Genomic DNA, 13,661 nt, shown 5'->3' with positions numbered 1-13,661 from the left:
GGTAAACGCATGAATACTTACTGGCGCGGTAAAGGCACAAATACTTACTGGCGTAGTAAAGGTGCAAATACCTACCTGAGTGGAACTTGCCTGCAAGGTAAAGGCTGTGTGGTAAAAGGATTGTGCAGTAAGGACTTCATTGTAAAGGCTGTTTCCCGCCTGAGAGTGGTGGTGTTATGGGTGTTTCATGGCATGTTTGGTCATTTATCCACCATTTAACTTATTCTCACATTTATTGACACATCTGCACAACCACACATTCAAGATCTGCCATCAGCTGTCATTAAAAAAAGACACACATTTGTCTTTGCCAATGCTTGTTAAACATGAATTCACCTTACCTGGTTTTCCATGGCGATAGACATTGGCACTGGAAACCTCTGCTCAGGGTCTGCAAAAAGAGAGAAAGCAGAATGTTCATCAACACGCCGAGGCTGGTGGCTCAGAAAACGAATGCATTCACTGCAGGAATCTGTGTTTGGCCTCATGCTCACAGGTTCTAATTCCCATCCCATACACTCTGCCTCTCATCCTTCCAAGGTGGAGTAAAAGGGTGTCATTGAAATAGATAGGAGTAAGCATCCGTTCTGCAGTGCCAAGGTGACATGGGTTTAACCTGCCCTTTACAAAGACATGTTATCTTAACTAGTCTGCTGCAATCAATGTTGTTTGCAATCCTAATTCTACTGCTTATGATTCGTGGCCAACAAGAAAAGGCAACACAGGTACAAAGGCAGTGATAACATATGTGAGGGTGGGGATGCAGCGTGGTTAGTAAAAGTGTTATCTGCTCTGGGAGTGGTCATGGTCCAACTGCGGATTGGGATAAAAGGATAATAAGGCCACCTGGAACATGGCATAGAAAATTGTGCCCTCCAATGGCACTAATTGTAACTGGTGGGGACAGCTTCAAGCAACAGATATTGTCAGAAAGATAAGTGGGGGTTGAAGCCTGGCTGGAATGAGTTTCTGAAGCAGGTACACAGCTCTACTTGCATAAAACAAGGAATTGCATGTTTGCTCAATCTGTGGGATAAGCTTGGGAAATGAGTATAGGAACTTCATCTGGGGTTTCCGCTAAGGAAACTCTACTACATTTAATGTTGGTTTTAAATATATGATTGTATGTGGTTGAATTGTGGCTAAGAAATTGAGAGGGTAGGCTTGATAAAGATCCATAAAGTATGTACATTATGATTTTTGTTAGTGTGAATATCAGGACCCCTTTCTAATGATATCAGTTCCCATGGCAGTGAAAATACAGTTGTACAAATTCCTAGGCAACTACTTACTTATTTAGCATTATGTAGAATAATTGCGAATTCATTCTTAAGAAGGCTGGGAGTACACATAGAAACAAACCTAAAATATTATTTTGTTCCAGCAAAATATTTCTAAAATCAATGATATATAGTATCTGTACAATTACATGACAAGTAAAAAACAGGATAATTCATGACAGAACTAACTTCCTCTCATCTAGATAAACCTACCGTGGTCAATTGTAGATTATACAAGTTCGAGATGCAAATATAGTCTAAAACTATTTGATAGGTTAGATGCAACTTTTACAAAACTAAAGGCATTTTTCTAGTAAGATCACATCTAATGGTTGTCAGGAATAGTTTTTTCATCCGTTAATACAGTGAATAATACAATATCTCAATGAGTGTATCCGGTCACGAATTTTGTAACTGCCACCACCGGTCATGGACGGGACACAAAACCAAAATTGTTGGATATTTCCGCAGGTTAGAGAATTATGGATGTCGCTCAAAGCTTGTGTTATTTATGGTTGTACTACTGAATATCGAGCCCAAGAATATCGACATCAAAGAATATCATGAACAGAATATCGAGGAACAAAAGATTGAAAGGTAAGTATCTGTAGGGAAGTATAGATTTCATAATTACTAACTCCACAGTTACATAACCTGCGCATATACATGTGGAGGTAGGTATAGAAATGTATGCTTACTTACCTGTGGATATTTTGGATTGGATATTTGCAAGCCTCGATATTCTGAAATTGATTTTCAGTTTGCACACCTCTGAAATATCTGTCAAATCCCATCTGACATAAAAGAAATGTCTCTCCATTGTATACTCCCTCCTACCCCTTTACTCCACCCACTTTACGCTCCATGTATCCCTCCTCTTTACTCTTTAATTGTTTTCCTGTTGAGACCTAGCTGTTTGGCAGATGCCCGGTGGAGCTACCCGATAGCTATAGAGGAGATGGGCTGTGGACTCCCCCCTTGGCCGTCACCTACCCAGCCGGACTTTGGGCAGACTCTCCTTCGTCTCTCCATCCTATCTACCTCTTACCCCTTTACCCTTCTAAACTCCATTTATTTAGTCTTCTACGCTCTTGAAACTTTTTCCTAGTAACTGATGCAACTTGTAACTGATGTAACTTGGTAATTTTGTGGAACCTTATGTAAAGCGCTCTGATACCTCTGGGTCTAGCCAGCGCTATATAAAACTCAAATAAAAACAAAATAGTATCTGAAATGTTTTTTCCTTTATGGTATTATCTAGTGTCTGCTAAGAGTATTGTCGCTGTCCATGGGCATCTGTTTTGGAAAATGACGGTCCTTTTAGGCAGCCAAGTAGTGCATTGTGAATTTTTACAAATGTGGTTGTGTTATTTGTTACTGGGCATATTAGGTTGATGTGAAGGTATTTCTCAGTGATCATGTGGATCTGGAATGAATGTGGAGCAGGGTGTAACTCATGGGGTGTAACACTGCCTCATTTGCCTTCAAGAAAGGGAGAGGATTGTCTTTCAGAAAAATGCAATATCACACCGCAATAGGACTATGGGAACGCCCTCTACTCAGCCTTTGCCAAATACTCTGCAGTCCGGTTGCAGATTGTTCAAAATGCTGCCGCTAGACTGGTGCTTAAACTTCTTAGACATCTGTATCTGTCAATCTTTTCACATCTTAAATATCTTCATTGGCTTCGTGTTTACAGTAGGATCAAATGAAAACTGCTCCTGGTTGCCTATCAGGCCCTGGCCAAGACCGGCCCCATGTGTCTCCAGAAGCTGGTTCAGCGATACACACCTACTAAGGCTCTTAGACCAGAAAATAACACTTGCTAAGAGGACCACACATCAATCGAGTCATATTTGAGCCAGATCCTTCTACTTCTTAGGAGCCTAATTCTAAAATTCTTTCCCATTGGACCTTTGAGGTGCAGCAATTTAACTTACGTCTGCAGCCTGACTTTTTGCATCCAACTAGCATTACTTCATCTTCTGTGGCCTTTAGTGCCAGGGCGCCCTGTTTTTAGGGATGCTGTTGTGCTCTACAAATACCTCACTCATTTGTTCTTTCGCAGCACCATGGGAAATGGGCAACAAAGTGGCAAACGGTGAAAAATTTGCCTTAAAATGATAACATTTATGCCTATATCATATGACTAGGGTTTTCTTAAACTCGTTGTATTGATGAGCTGCGTATTGTGTGAACAAGCCAGTGGATATGGTTATATTTCAACTTTTTCAACTAGATTGCTCGTGGTATTGTGGAAATGTCATTATAAGTCACATGTGTTTGCATTGCGAGACAAAAGATTTGTGTTCACAAGGTAAATTCGGTTGATTCAGAACAGGGTCACCTGCCTGGGCTTGTTTATCGTCAACGTCACCTTGATCCAAGCGCATGCACGCCACCTGCACAGGACTGTCAACCAGAAGACAATGCTCGCTCTGGTGTGTACATAGCATCAGCTCTTTGTTGTGGTAGGTACATGACACTGCCACCGAGGCTAGCAACAGCTACGACAGTGAAATAAGTAGCTGGACTCCTGCCAGCTGAACTGCCAGGGACCGTTGTCACGCGGAGTGAATGAGCACTCAAGAGTTCTATTTCTTCTTTTTTTTTGTTTCTGTGCTATGAGAAGCAGCTATGTTTGGATGGTTCCCATGCAAAACAAAGGAGAGGCCTAGAAACTGGGACCAGCTATCATTAGTGCAGCAAGTGCAGTGAATCCTGAGTTCCAGGCAGGGCCAGACTGGCCATTGTGCAACCCTGGCTTTTCCCTGGTAGGTTGCAAGTAGGAGTCTCCTTTCTGAGCAGAATGGGCTGCCATGACCCAACCATGCCCCAATGCTCCATTATGACACAGCCTTGAGCACTGTGAGGCTGGTATGAACATATTTACCAGGGCTGATTTTGGATTCCAGTTCCACCCTGGGTGAGCAACCCACTACACTCCTATAGATGATTTCTTTTACTACTCAAACTGCGGGAGGGAGCATTTCCCTTGCTTCCATTAGGGCCCCTTGCCTCCTTGTTATGCCACTAAAGAGAGTTATGCACAAATATTCAAGCACAGGATAATGTACTATCCTAACTCCAGCTCTGTCATCTAGCAGTTTTCGATGCCCTTAGCATAGTGTCGGCAGGCAGAGAGACTAAAAATATGGCCATGTCAATGCACTTGCGTGTAATGCATCCGGATGCAAGCTCAGTCAGATGAGGTGGTAGGGCAATGTAGGACAGATGGAAGAACCACCATACTCCCTGTCCCACACAATCACTGAAGATATCTGCCAATATTGTAACATACTGTGCAACAAAAACAAGAGCAGGTACTCACTACCTCCCAGCGCATCAGATATCTGATAGTACTGTACCATTAAAAGAAACTCCCTAACATCTCACAACATCTTCAGATATCTGACAGTACTATCCCATTATCAGAAGTGTATGTGCTCACGGTCTCACATGGAGTCACATCACTTGTACATATCTGGCAGTACTGTCCCTCTACACGAGGCATGGGCACTCACTGCCTCACAGCCGCTGCGGATACCTGATAGAACTATCCTACAATATCTACAGATGTCAGACAATACTATACCATTTCATACAGCTCACAAACTCACTATCCAAACATGCCTTTAGATATGTGACAGTACGGTCACATTACAACCACTTTTCCCAAAGTGCCTGCATATAAGTGGCAGTATGCTCACAGTCGTACGGCGGTCGCAGAAATGGGATAGTACTGTCCCGTTGCCAGAAGTGCAAGTACTCACTGTCTCAAAATGCCTGCAGATCTCTGACAGTAGTGCTACTCTACAAGAAGCACAAGTACTCGCAGTCTCACAACATCTTTCAGAGATAATGCTGCCTGTTACTAGACGTGTGAGTACTCACCCTCTTATAGTGCACGCTGATATCTGAAAGAACTATCTCAGTACAGAAGGCGTAAGCACCCACTTTCTCAAAGCACCTGAAAAAATGTCACAGTGTCCCACTACAACAACTTTGAGCCTTCACTGTTTTTTGAGTCTACAGATATCTGACGTTTCCCCGTTACAATACGGGTAAGAAGCCACGTGGCCGATATCTGTGCACTGCAATGTGCATTTAGGGGCTGATTATGATGGCGGACGGACCTGAGTCCGTCCGCCACCATAGAGCAGGAGGGAACCTCCGCATGGCCTGCGGAGTTCCCTCCTGTGCAATTAGGATATGACCGCCACCCTGGCGGTCACATCCTCTATTTTTACCATTGCGGCGGGTGCAGCTTCAAGCTGCATCCGCCGCAATGGTAAAAATGCATACATTGCATTTGTTTGCAGAAAGCAGCAGGCACCGTGCGGTGCCTGCCGATTTCTGCATACAAATGCAGGGGGGTACCATAGGTAACCCCCATGTGCACCCCCCACCCCCCCTTCACCTAGGGGACCTGCAACGGGCCCCGCAGTGAAGTTACACATGCTTTTCCACGGCGGAAAACCCGCCGAGGAAAAGCATGTTTTAAAGCCCTTCCTAATATCGCGGACGGTGTCTGAGAGACACCGCCACCATATTAGAGCTTTTCCGCCGCGGTTGTAAGCCAACCGTGGCGGAAAAGCTGCGGACGGAAACCAGGACCCACCAGCCATCCTAATGTGGCGGTGGGTCTTTGGTGGGTCCGCTGCGGTTTTTCCGCATCCTCCGGGCCGGCGGTGGCTTCCGCCGGCCCAGAGGATGCGGAAAAACCGCAATCATAATAGGCCCCTAAGTGTGGTCCCTTAACATAAGTGTACTAGGCTTCAAGCTGAGGCTTCAACATATATGTGAGCTTTCTTGCTTCCTTTTGTGCAAGCTGACTGATTTTTTTGTGCGAAATTGTCTTATGTGTTGAATTGAAGTGGAATTCCCTGTTTTTCCTGCTGGGCGTTAGCAGCCACAGCAGTACCGAGGTACGACTGACCTTGCAACAAGTGTTGGTTTCCATAGTGTTGGGTTCAAAAAGTGATAAGAACTGATGCTTCCAAATGCTTCAAAGGAAAGTATTATCTTCAACTGGGTGTTGTAAACATAGATTTCCAAGCAGGGCATCCACCTGCTCCATTGAAAAGCTAAGACTGAAAAGGTATATGATCTCACCACATATAGGGATTACTTGTTTTCCCCTGAGGCGGAAAGCCGGGGGCATTTCTCCTTTCTGCTGTATGACAAACCTTTCTCCTGTGAGAGCGTGTGAATTGTAAAGGCGTGTAACTGTATTTGTGGTGATCTTACGACCTCGGTACAGTCCCGCTGACCGGCATTTAATTGTTTTTAAAATTGTACATATCTTAATACTTCTATTTTATGATACTGACCGCCTGCATGTTTTGACGAGATTGAGTCGTCACAGGGGTCCCGATCTTCACTCCTTTACCGGTGCAGCCGAGCACAGCGCTCTTGCCGGCTGAGTAAAGCGGAACCGCCATCTTGGGGGGAGGCAGGGTAGCGCTCCAGCTCCTGGACGCCTCCCGCCCTCCCTCACTACATAAGGAGTTCTGGTGGTATTTTACGTAGATTACTTGTTTTCCCCTGAGGCGGAAAGCCGGGGGCATTTCTCCTTTCTGCTGTATGACAAACCTTTCTCCTGTGAGAGCGTGTGAATTGTAAAGGCGTGTAACTGTATGTGTGGTGATCTTACGACCTCGGTACAGTCCCGCTGACCGGCATTTAATTGTTTTTAAAATTGTACATATCTTAATACTTCTATTTTATGATACTGACCGCCTGCATGTTTTGACGAGATTGAGTCGTCACAGGGGTCCCGATCTTCACTCCTTTACCGGTGCAGCCGAGCACAGCGCTCTTGCCGGCTGAGTAAAGCGGAACCGCCATCTTGGGGGGAGGCAGGGTAGCGCTCCAGCTCCTGGACGCCTCCCACCCTCCTCCCACCCTCTAGTAAAACATGGATAAAATGAAGGGACTCTCCCGTCCGCGCAGCGGGCGGGCGCAGCGGGCGCGCCGATGGCGCGCCGAAGGCGCGCCTAAGGCAAGCCCGTCTGCGCCCGTCCGCGCCGGACCCGCGCCTCGCGCCAGAACCCCTGTTCCACACGCCCCTGCAATCAGTTGGTCCTCGGATCAATTGTTACACCTCCGCCCGGCTACGTGCTCCCCCTTAATCTGCTGCAACACTCTTAGCCTTGATTCAACTGCTTATCTCTGCCCACACTGCAATTTTTCTCTTCCTGTGGTCCCTATAGCACCGCCACGTTCCTTGATTGTTAATGATCAGTTATCTACCACCTTAAAGGCCGCACTAGTTAACTGCAGATCTCTTCCTGCCCACGCCCATGATATCTGGCTATCTCTTGACACCCATAAATGGGATTTACTGTTTCTTACTGAAACGTGGTTAAAAGATTCTTCCAAACCCGACATCACTTTAGCTACTCCCCCTGGCTATTGCTTTACAGGCATTAATCGAGACAATTCCAAGACCGGAGGGGGTCTTGCGATAATTGCTAAATCCCATCTCAAAGTCAATCTTCTGAAAATTCTTAATCTGGGCCTTATTGAAGCCGCATATTTCACAATTATGAACTCCGCTAGTACCATTTGTGCAGGCATTCTAATTTACAATCCCCCTAACACTACTTCTTCCTCCCTTAATACTTTGATGCATTCCATAGCTGATTTCTCGCTTAAACATCCTCATTTTACTGTATTAGGAGATTTCAATATTCATATTGATAATCCTTCCTGTACACAATCTTCCTCCCTGTTAGAAACTCTACAAGGACTCACCCTGTCCCAATTAGTTGTTGGTCCGACTCATATTGCAGGCCATACACTTGACCTTATTTTTTCTAATCATCCTTCCATTTCCTCCCTCCCCCCCATTCCTTTGACGTGGACTGATCACTTTCTCATTCCTTTCTCTTTCACAACCCCCACCCCTCCTTCCCCTATTCCCCTTAAACGAGTTAGAGGGCGTAAATGGAATAAAGTTACTTGTGAGTCCTTGGAAGCTCACCTTCATTTTCAACTGAACCACCAAAAAGACCTCAACTCAGAAATTTTGAGATTTAACTCGTCTCTCTCAGATGCGCTCGACTCTGTTTCCCCCCTTGTTCCTCTTACTTCCTGCAGATCCCGTCCCTCTGCTCCTTGGTTTTCCCCTTTGTTGCGGGAAGAAAAGAGCAAGTGTAAGCAGCTTGAACGTAAATGGAGACAGAACTTTGATCCCTTAGCCAAATTGGTATACAAATCTGCCCTGAATAAATTCCGCAAACTCTTACGCTCTGCAATGAGAGTTTACTTTGCTAATCGTATTCAACAGGCGCAGAATTCTTCTAAAACCCTTTTTTCCATTGTGAAAGATTTTGTTAACCCCCCTGCTTTGAAATCCCTCTGTACCCCCACTCAGGATCTCTGCAATGGTTTGTCTGATTTTTTTCAGGAGAAGATAGTTAAACTCTCCTCTTCCTTTGCCGTTACGACTTCTAATGACTCCGAAGACCCCTCTTGTCACCTTTCCTGCTCTTTTAATTCTTTTAGTGAGCTAACCCCAGATCTGGCGTTAGCTCTGCTGCGCAGCATTCAGTCTGGTTCCCCCCTGGACATAGTCCCGGCCAGAATTATGGGCATTCTTGCCCCTATTCTAGTGAACCCGTTTCTTTCCATCTGGAATGCTTCTCTATCGCATGGCCAATTCCCTTCACCATGGAAACAGGCTAGGCTTGTCCCCATATTGAAAAAAGCTGGTACCGACCCTTTATTATTTAGTAACTATCGACCTATCTCACTCCTGCCCAAACCTGCCAAGATTCTAGAAAAGGTGGTACAGAAACAGTTAGCACTGTACCTTGAGTCAAACCAGCTGTTGCATGACTCCCAGTCCGGCTTTAGAACCGGCTACAGCACGGAGACAGCGCTGCTTGAAGTCTCAGATACCATCAGGGAATCAGTGGATAGGGGCGAGGAGGCCATGTTGGTCCTCCTCGACCTATCCGCTGCTTTCGACACCGTTTCCCATAAAAAACTTATCATCCGTTTACAACAGCTTGGGGTCGGTGGGACAGTGCTGGCTTGGATCACTTCTTTTCTGTCTAGCCGTTCTCAAAGGGTCACGTTGCACCCTTTTGAATCCGAGGACAAACCCCTTCTGTGCGGAGTGCCCCAGGGCTCTGCTTTAAGCCCTCTATTATTTAATGCCTATGTGGCTCCATTGGCCAAGGTAGTTGAGTCTTGGGGTGTCAGGGTGGTCTCTTATGCTGATGATACTCAGCTTATCTTTTCATTTCGAGACCACTCTGACTCCCTTTTTTCCAACTTTAGAAACTGCCTTGGCAACATTTGCACATGGATGTCAGCCAACCATCTTGCCCTCAACACCGATAAAACGGAGGTCCTTTTTTTCAGCAAAAAATCCCCCCCCCCTGCAAACCTTTGGTGGCCTACCATCTTGAATCCCCCACCCACCCCTGCTCAAGCAGCTCGTAATTTGGGCTTCATTTTTGACAATTCTCTGTCTGGAAGTGCCCAAGTCAATAAAGTGGTAGGGGCCTGTTTTTCCAAATTGCGTATGATTAGGAAAATCTTCCCCTTCCTTCCCCAATCTTCACGCAGAACTGTGGTCCAGGCACTTATTACCACCCACCTGGACTATGCTAATAGTCTATATGCAGGTGCCCCCCTTTACCTGATCGATCGTCTGCAAATAGTTCAAAACTCGGCAGCCCGGCTCATTGGTAATATCCCCGCCCGCACTTCAGTCAGAGCCTACCGAGAGGAGCTTCACTGGCTCCCTATTTCACGACGCATCGATTTTAAAATTCTGATCCTGGCATTTCGTGCTATTCATGGGATTGGCCCGTCCTATCTGAGAAAACGTCTCAAAATCTCTGCTTCAGTTAGGCATCTAAGATCTAACAGCCTTCGGTTACTGATGGTACCTAGATTCAGGCTTTCTCGAAGTGGCGGCAGATCTTTCACCGTCACTGCCGCCAAGCTCTGGAATAGCCTCCCACTTGATCTCAGGTTTTGCGAATCTGAGCCTGCCTTTCGTCGCAATCTCAAGACCTGGTTGTTCACCAAGTGTTAGGGTTTGGTATTATCTGACGATTGTACTTTCTTAGTCCTTTTGTGGGATATGTGTCTGGTTTATTCTCTATGGGGATAATCTTGTAATCTAGCGCCGGGACACCTCCGCCGGAGGTAGCTGTGCGCTCTACAAGCTTCAAAATAAATAAATAAATAGGGCTTGGTGGAGAGAGAACACAAAGGTCGGGAGGCCTGCTGTGTGTGTCTGTGGTCTGCAGCTGCTGTGCAGGGCACACTACAAGACTCCACAACAAACAGAACAATAAGATGATGCCAGAAGGCAGATAGAGAGTCTTGGATTAACTGGTTAGGGATACATGATAAACTATGTTTGAAGTCTATATCTTGTTCAGTTTCATAATAAAACGTAATTATACAAACCAAGCTTTGTGTGTGTGTACCGATTGTGAGGGTTCAGTGCGGGGCCTCTTTCCCTTCAGGTGTAAGAGATTATCTAGAAGGTAAATCAGATTCCCTATTCCGCTTCAATCCTGTAAGAACAACTCGGTGCAAGGGCGTGGAGAATACTTGTCTGTTTTCCTTTTCTCTTTGAAGGCAGAAGTGAACTTCAAAGGCTGAGGAAATCTGTGTGACCCTTAAATAAAGTGAGTGTTCATGACAGCATTTATCTTCACCATGTGGTGGTCTTTCTCCGATCATTTAGGGTCCAACCGCCGGCATTGTAATCCGGTGGTTGGACTGCCACCCACCACCAGTCGGTGGCTGTCCGACCGACATCATAATCAGGCCCTTCCTTGTCCCAGTACATATTTCCAGTCTTGCTTAGTAGTGTTGGGACCTCGATCGCTGAAGTTTGTTGACGACAGGTCTTTTTTTTTTTTTGGCAGAGTTTTATATAGCGCGAACTAGAACCGAACCGAATCAGGTATCAGAGCACTTTACATAGCACCAGTTACGTTACATGAGGACACACTTTCACACTTTCATTATTTTTTTTTTTCTTACAGGTGTGCACCCCTTTGGGGCCCTGTGCAATGATGAGGCTCCTCAGTGGGAGGACAGAAGGAGCGGTAGGGAGGGCTTTTTGGTTTGACCTTCGTTCCTCGGTGCCAGGGGGAGGTGGATCTATCTCGGTCACTAAGTACTGCGGCAAGGAAGGGTAATCAGAGTAATGAAGATTACTGGTAAGTAATCAGCGCATGTCTGACCGGGCGCTGTAAGACCACTGCAGATTTCTGTGTCAAAGCAAGGTTTATAGTGATTGTGTCTTAGAGGAATGCCACGGTCTCCTGGCAACATAGGTCCTCAGATGGCACACTTTCAGACGTGAAGCCATGGCAACAGGGCTAGCGGGCATTTTCCACATTGCTTACAGTTGTGGAAAAAAAAGGTGCCAGCTCGAGTTATACATCCAAACTGCCGCAGAATGTTTACAGCACTTCTGCAGAGAGCTGATCTTCCCTGCAGGCAATCGGATGCAAACATGAGACTGCAGGGAGATCACAGCCCCCCCCCCCCCACCCCCCTCTGCCGGTACATGTGGTCAAGGGGCTGCTGTGGAAGAAAGAGTAGCTTTACTCTGCACCGCAGCAGACCTTGAGTGTTGCATTCAGCTGCGCCGCCAGGACAGTACATGCAGCAATTTCTAAATTATTACGTTAACACATTTTTTCCAAATATTTGGGGATTTTTAAAATGTTGTTCTCTAGCAAAACATTTCAGGCCTTATTCAATAGTTGAGCCCCACCTTTGTCTTAGAAGTGAATTATACCTGAATATCCAGGGGGATTTCAGAAAGTTTTTTCAGTAAAATGTTGTGTCTTACTCCAGTCTTTGTTCTGTCTTACCACTAATTTCAGGAGAAAGGCATGCTTGCTCGCAGAAAAAATAAGTTTTATGATTTGCAAACATGATCTCAGTCAGGCACTGATTAAAAGGTGGCTGGATTCATGTGTGGCCACGCCTTCCAGCCGAAAATAATGTCTCCCGGTGAGATCCGCACACATAAATGCAGCTAACACGAGTAGTTGTGCCCGAAATGGGGATTAACACGTGGTGGCGGAATGATGAGTACAGGTGATGTCCCCATTGCAGGAACAAATTCACTAAGATGTCCCACTTGTTCGGAGAAGGTGGTAAATGGAACTATGGGGGCTGTTGTAGGAGACAGGCATGAGGAGGATGCCAGGAAACAGCAGAGGCTGTGCCATATGGGAAGGCGAGGGGGGCCTTCTATTAAGAACTCCAAAGTGTAGACAGCAGCACAGGGTCAGAAATGTAAGATGTGTGCTTTAGGGTATAGTACACATGTTACATGTAGACACACCAGGAGATATACAGGTTGTTCCCTCACTTGCGCCACATTTTTTAAATTTTTTAATTTGGAGCAAGGTCCAATCACCCTACATTGGTAAATCTGACTTTACACCAAAACCTAAAGTTTTTGTGCAGGCCCGCCCCAGGCCGCTTGCATACATTAGCAGGGGTGGGGCAAAGAGCTTTAGGTGCAGCGCAAGAGTCAACTTTCAGCGCAAGATAGCTTCTATACTAAAAGCAGATCCACGGCTTCTGTTAGCAGTGCACACGTCCTCAGTAAATCTGGCCCTGTGTGTTACTCTTACCAAATTTAATGCTACTCAATTTCCTGACTTCAGAAGGATGGAATGCTACCTCTGCCTTGGTGGAATTCAAATTCAGGAGCTACAGATCACCACTTATATGCGAATAATAACGTGCCCATAGCTGTAAAAAAAAAAACGAAGGTCTTATTGGCTGAAAAGCCAATAATTGGGAGTTGAGCTGATAGGAATTTTAAAACCGCTAGTGTTTGCCTTCAGGTGGTAATGCCTGTTACTGGCACTAACGCAGAATACTAATACGAGAGTGGCAGTCGTGGCTGAGTGGTAATTTATCATCTATGGAATAGGACCCAATGGGGGTCATTTAGAATGTAACGGGCTGGATTCTGTTCCACCATGGCCGCAGAGTGATGTATGCCGCTACCCTGGCAGACATTCAGCTTTCCATACTTCTGCTTACCTGGCAAAAATCTTATAGCCCTCTGAGGAGCCACGATTGATGTAAGGTTGCTGAGCAGTTGCTGTTTTATGCAGTCGCTCAGCAAACTTTTTTCGCAAAGCCAGAATTTATTTTTAATAAAACAAATAATAATGAGTCTGGCACACCAGGAGCTTTCTCCCGTGCGTGAGAGTCATTAGGACTGGCATTAGCGAAGACCTTTTGATTTTAATAAAATGGTGTGTATAATATACTTGTAGGAGCTTGAAGCCAGACATCTTCATCCATTGGGCTGTTATATTGTCATTCACTGTTTTCTTCTGCCTACTACAGCATAAAGCATGG

The 13,661-nt window shown here is 45.6% G+C and overlaps 1 protein-coding gene across 1 annotated transcript in view; it reads right to left on the bottom strand.

Annotated features, from left to right (window-relative positions):
- SPIRE2 (spire type actin nucleation factor 2) overlaps nucleotides 1-13,661 on the bottom strand; it is a 230,843-nt gene that overhangs the window by 114,457 nt on the left and 102,725 nt on the right. The window contains exon 2 of the mRNA XM_078670918.1: nucleotides 342-391. Coding sequence (XP_078527044.1) covers nucleotides 342-391 — 50 coding nt within the window. The remainder of the gene's footprint in view (nucleotides 1-341; nucleotides 392-13,661) is intronic.

This window comes from Lissotriton helveticus, chromosome 12 (genome assembly GCF_964261635.1).
Source record: "Lissotriton helveticus chromosome 12, aLisHel1.1, whole genome shotgun sequence".
NCBI lineage: Eukaryota > Metazoa > Chordata > Amphibia > Caudata > Salamandridae > Lissotriton > Lissotriton helveticus.
This window is presented reverse-complemented; position numbering and strand designations above follow the sequence as displayed.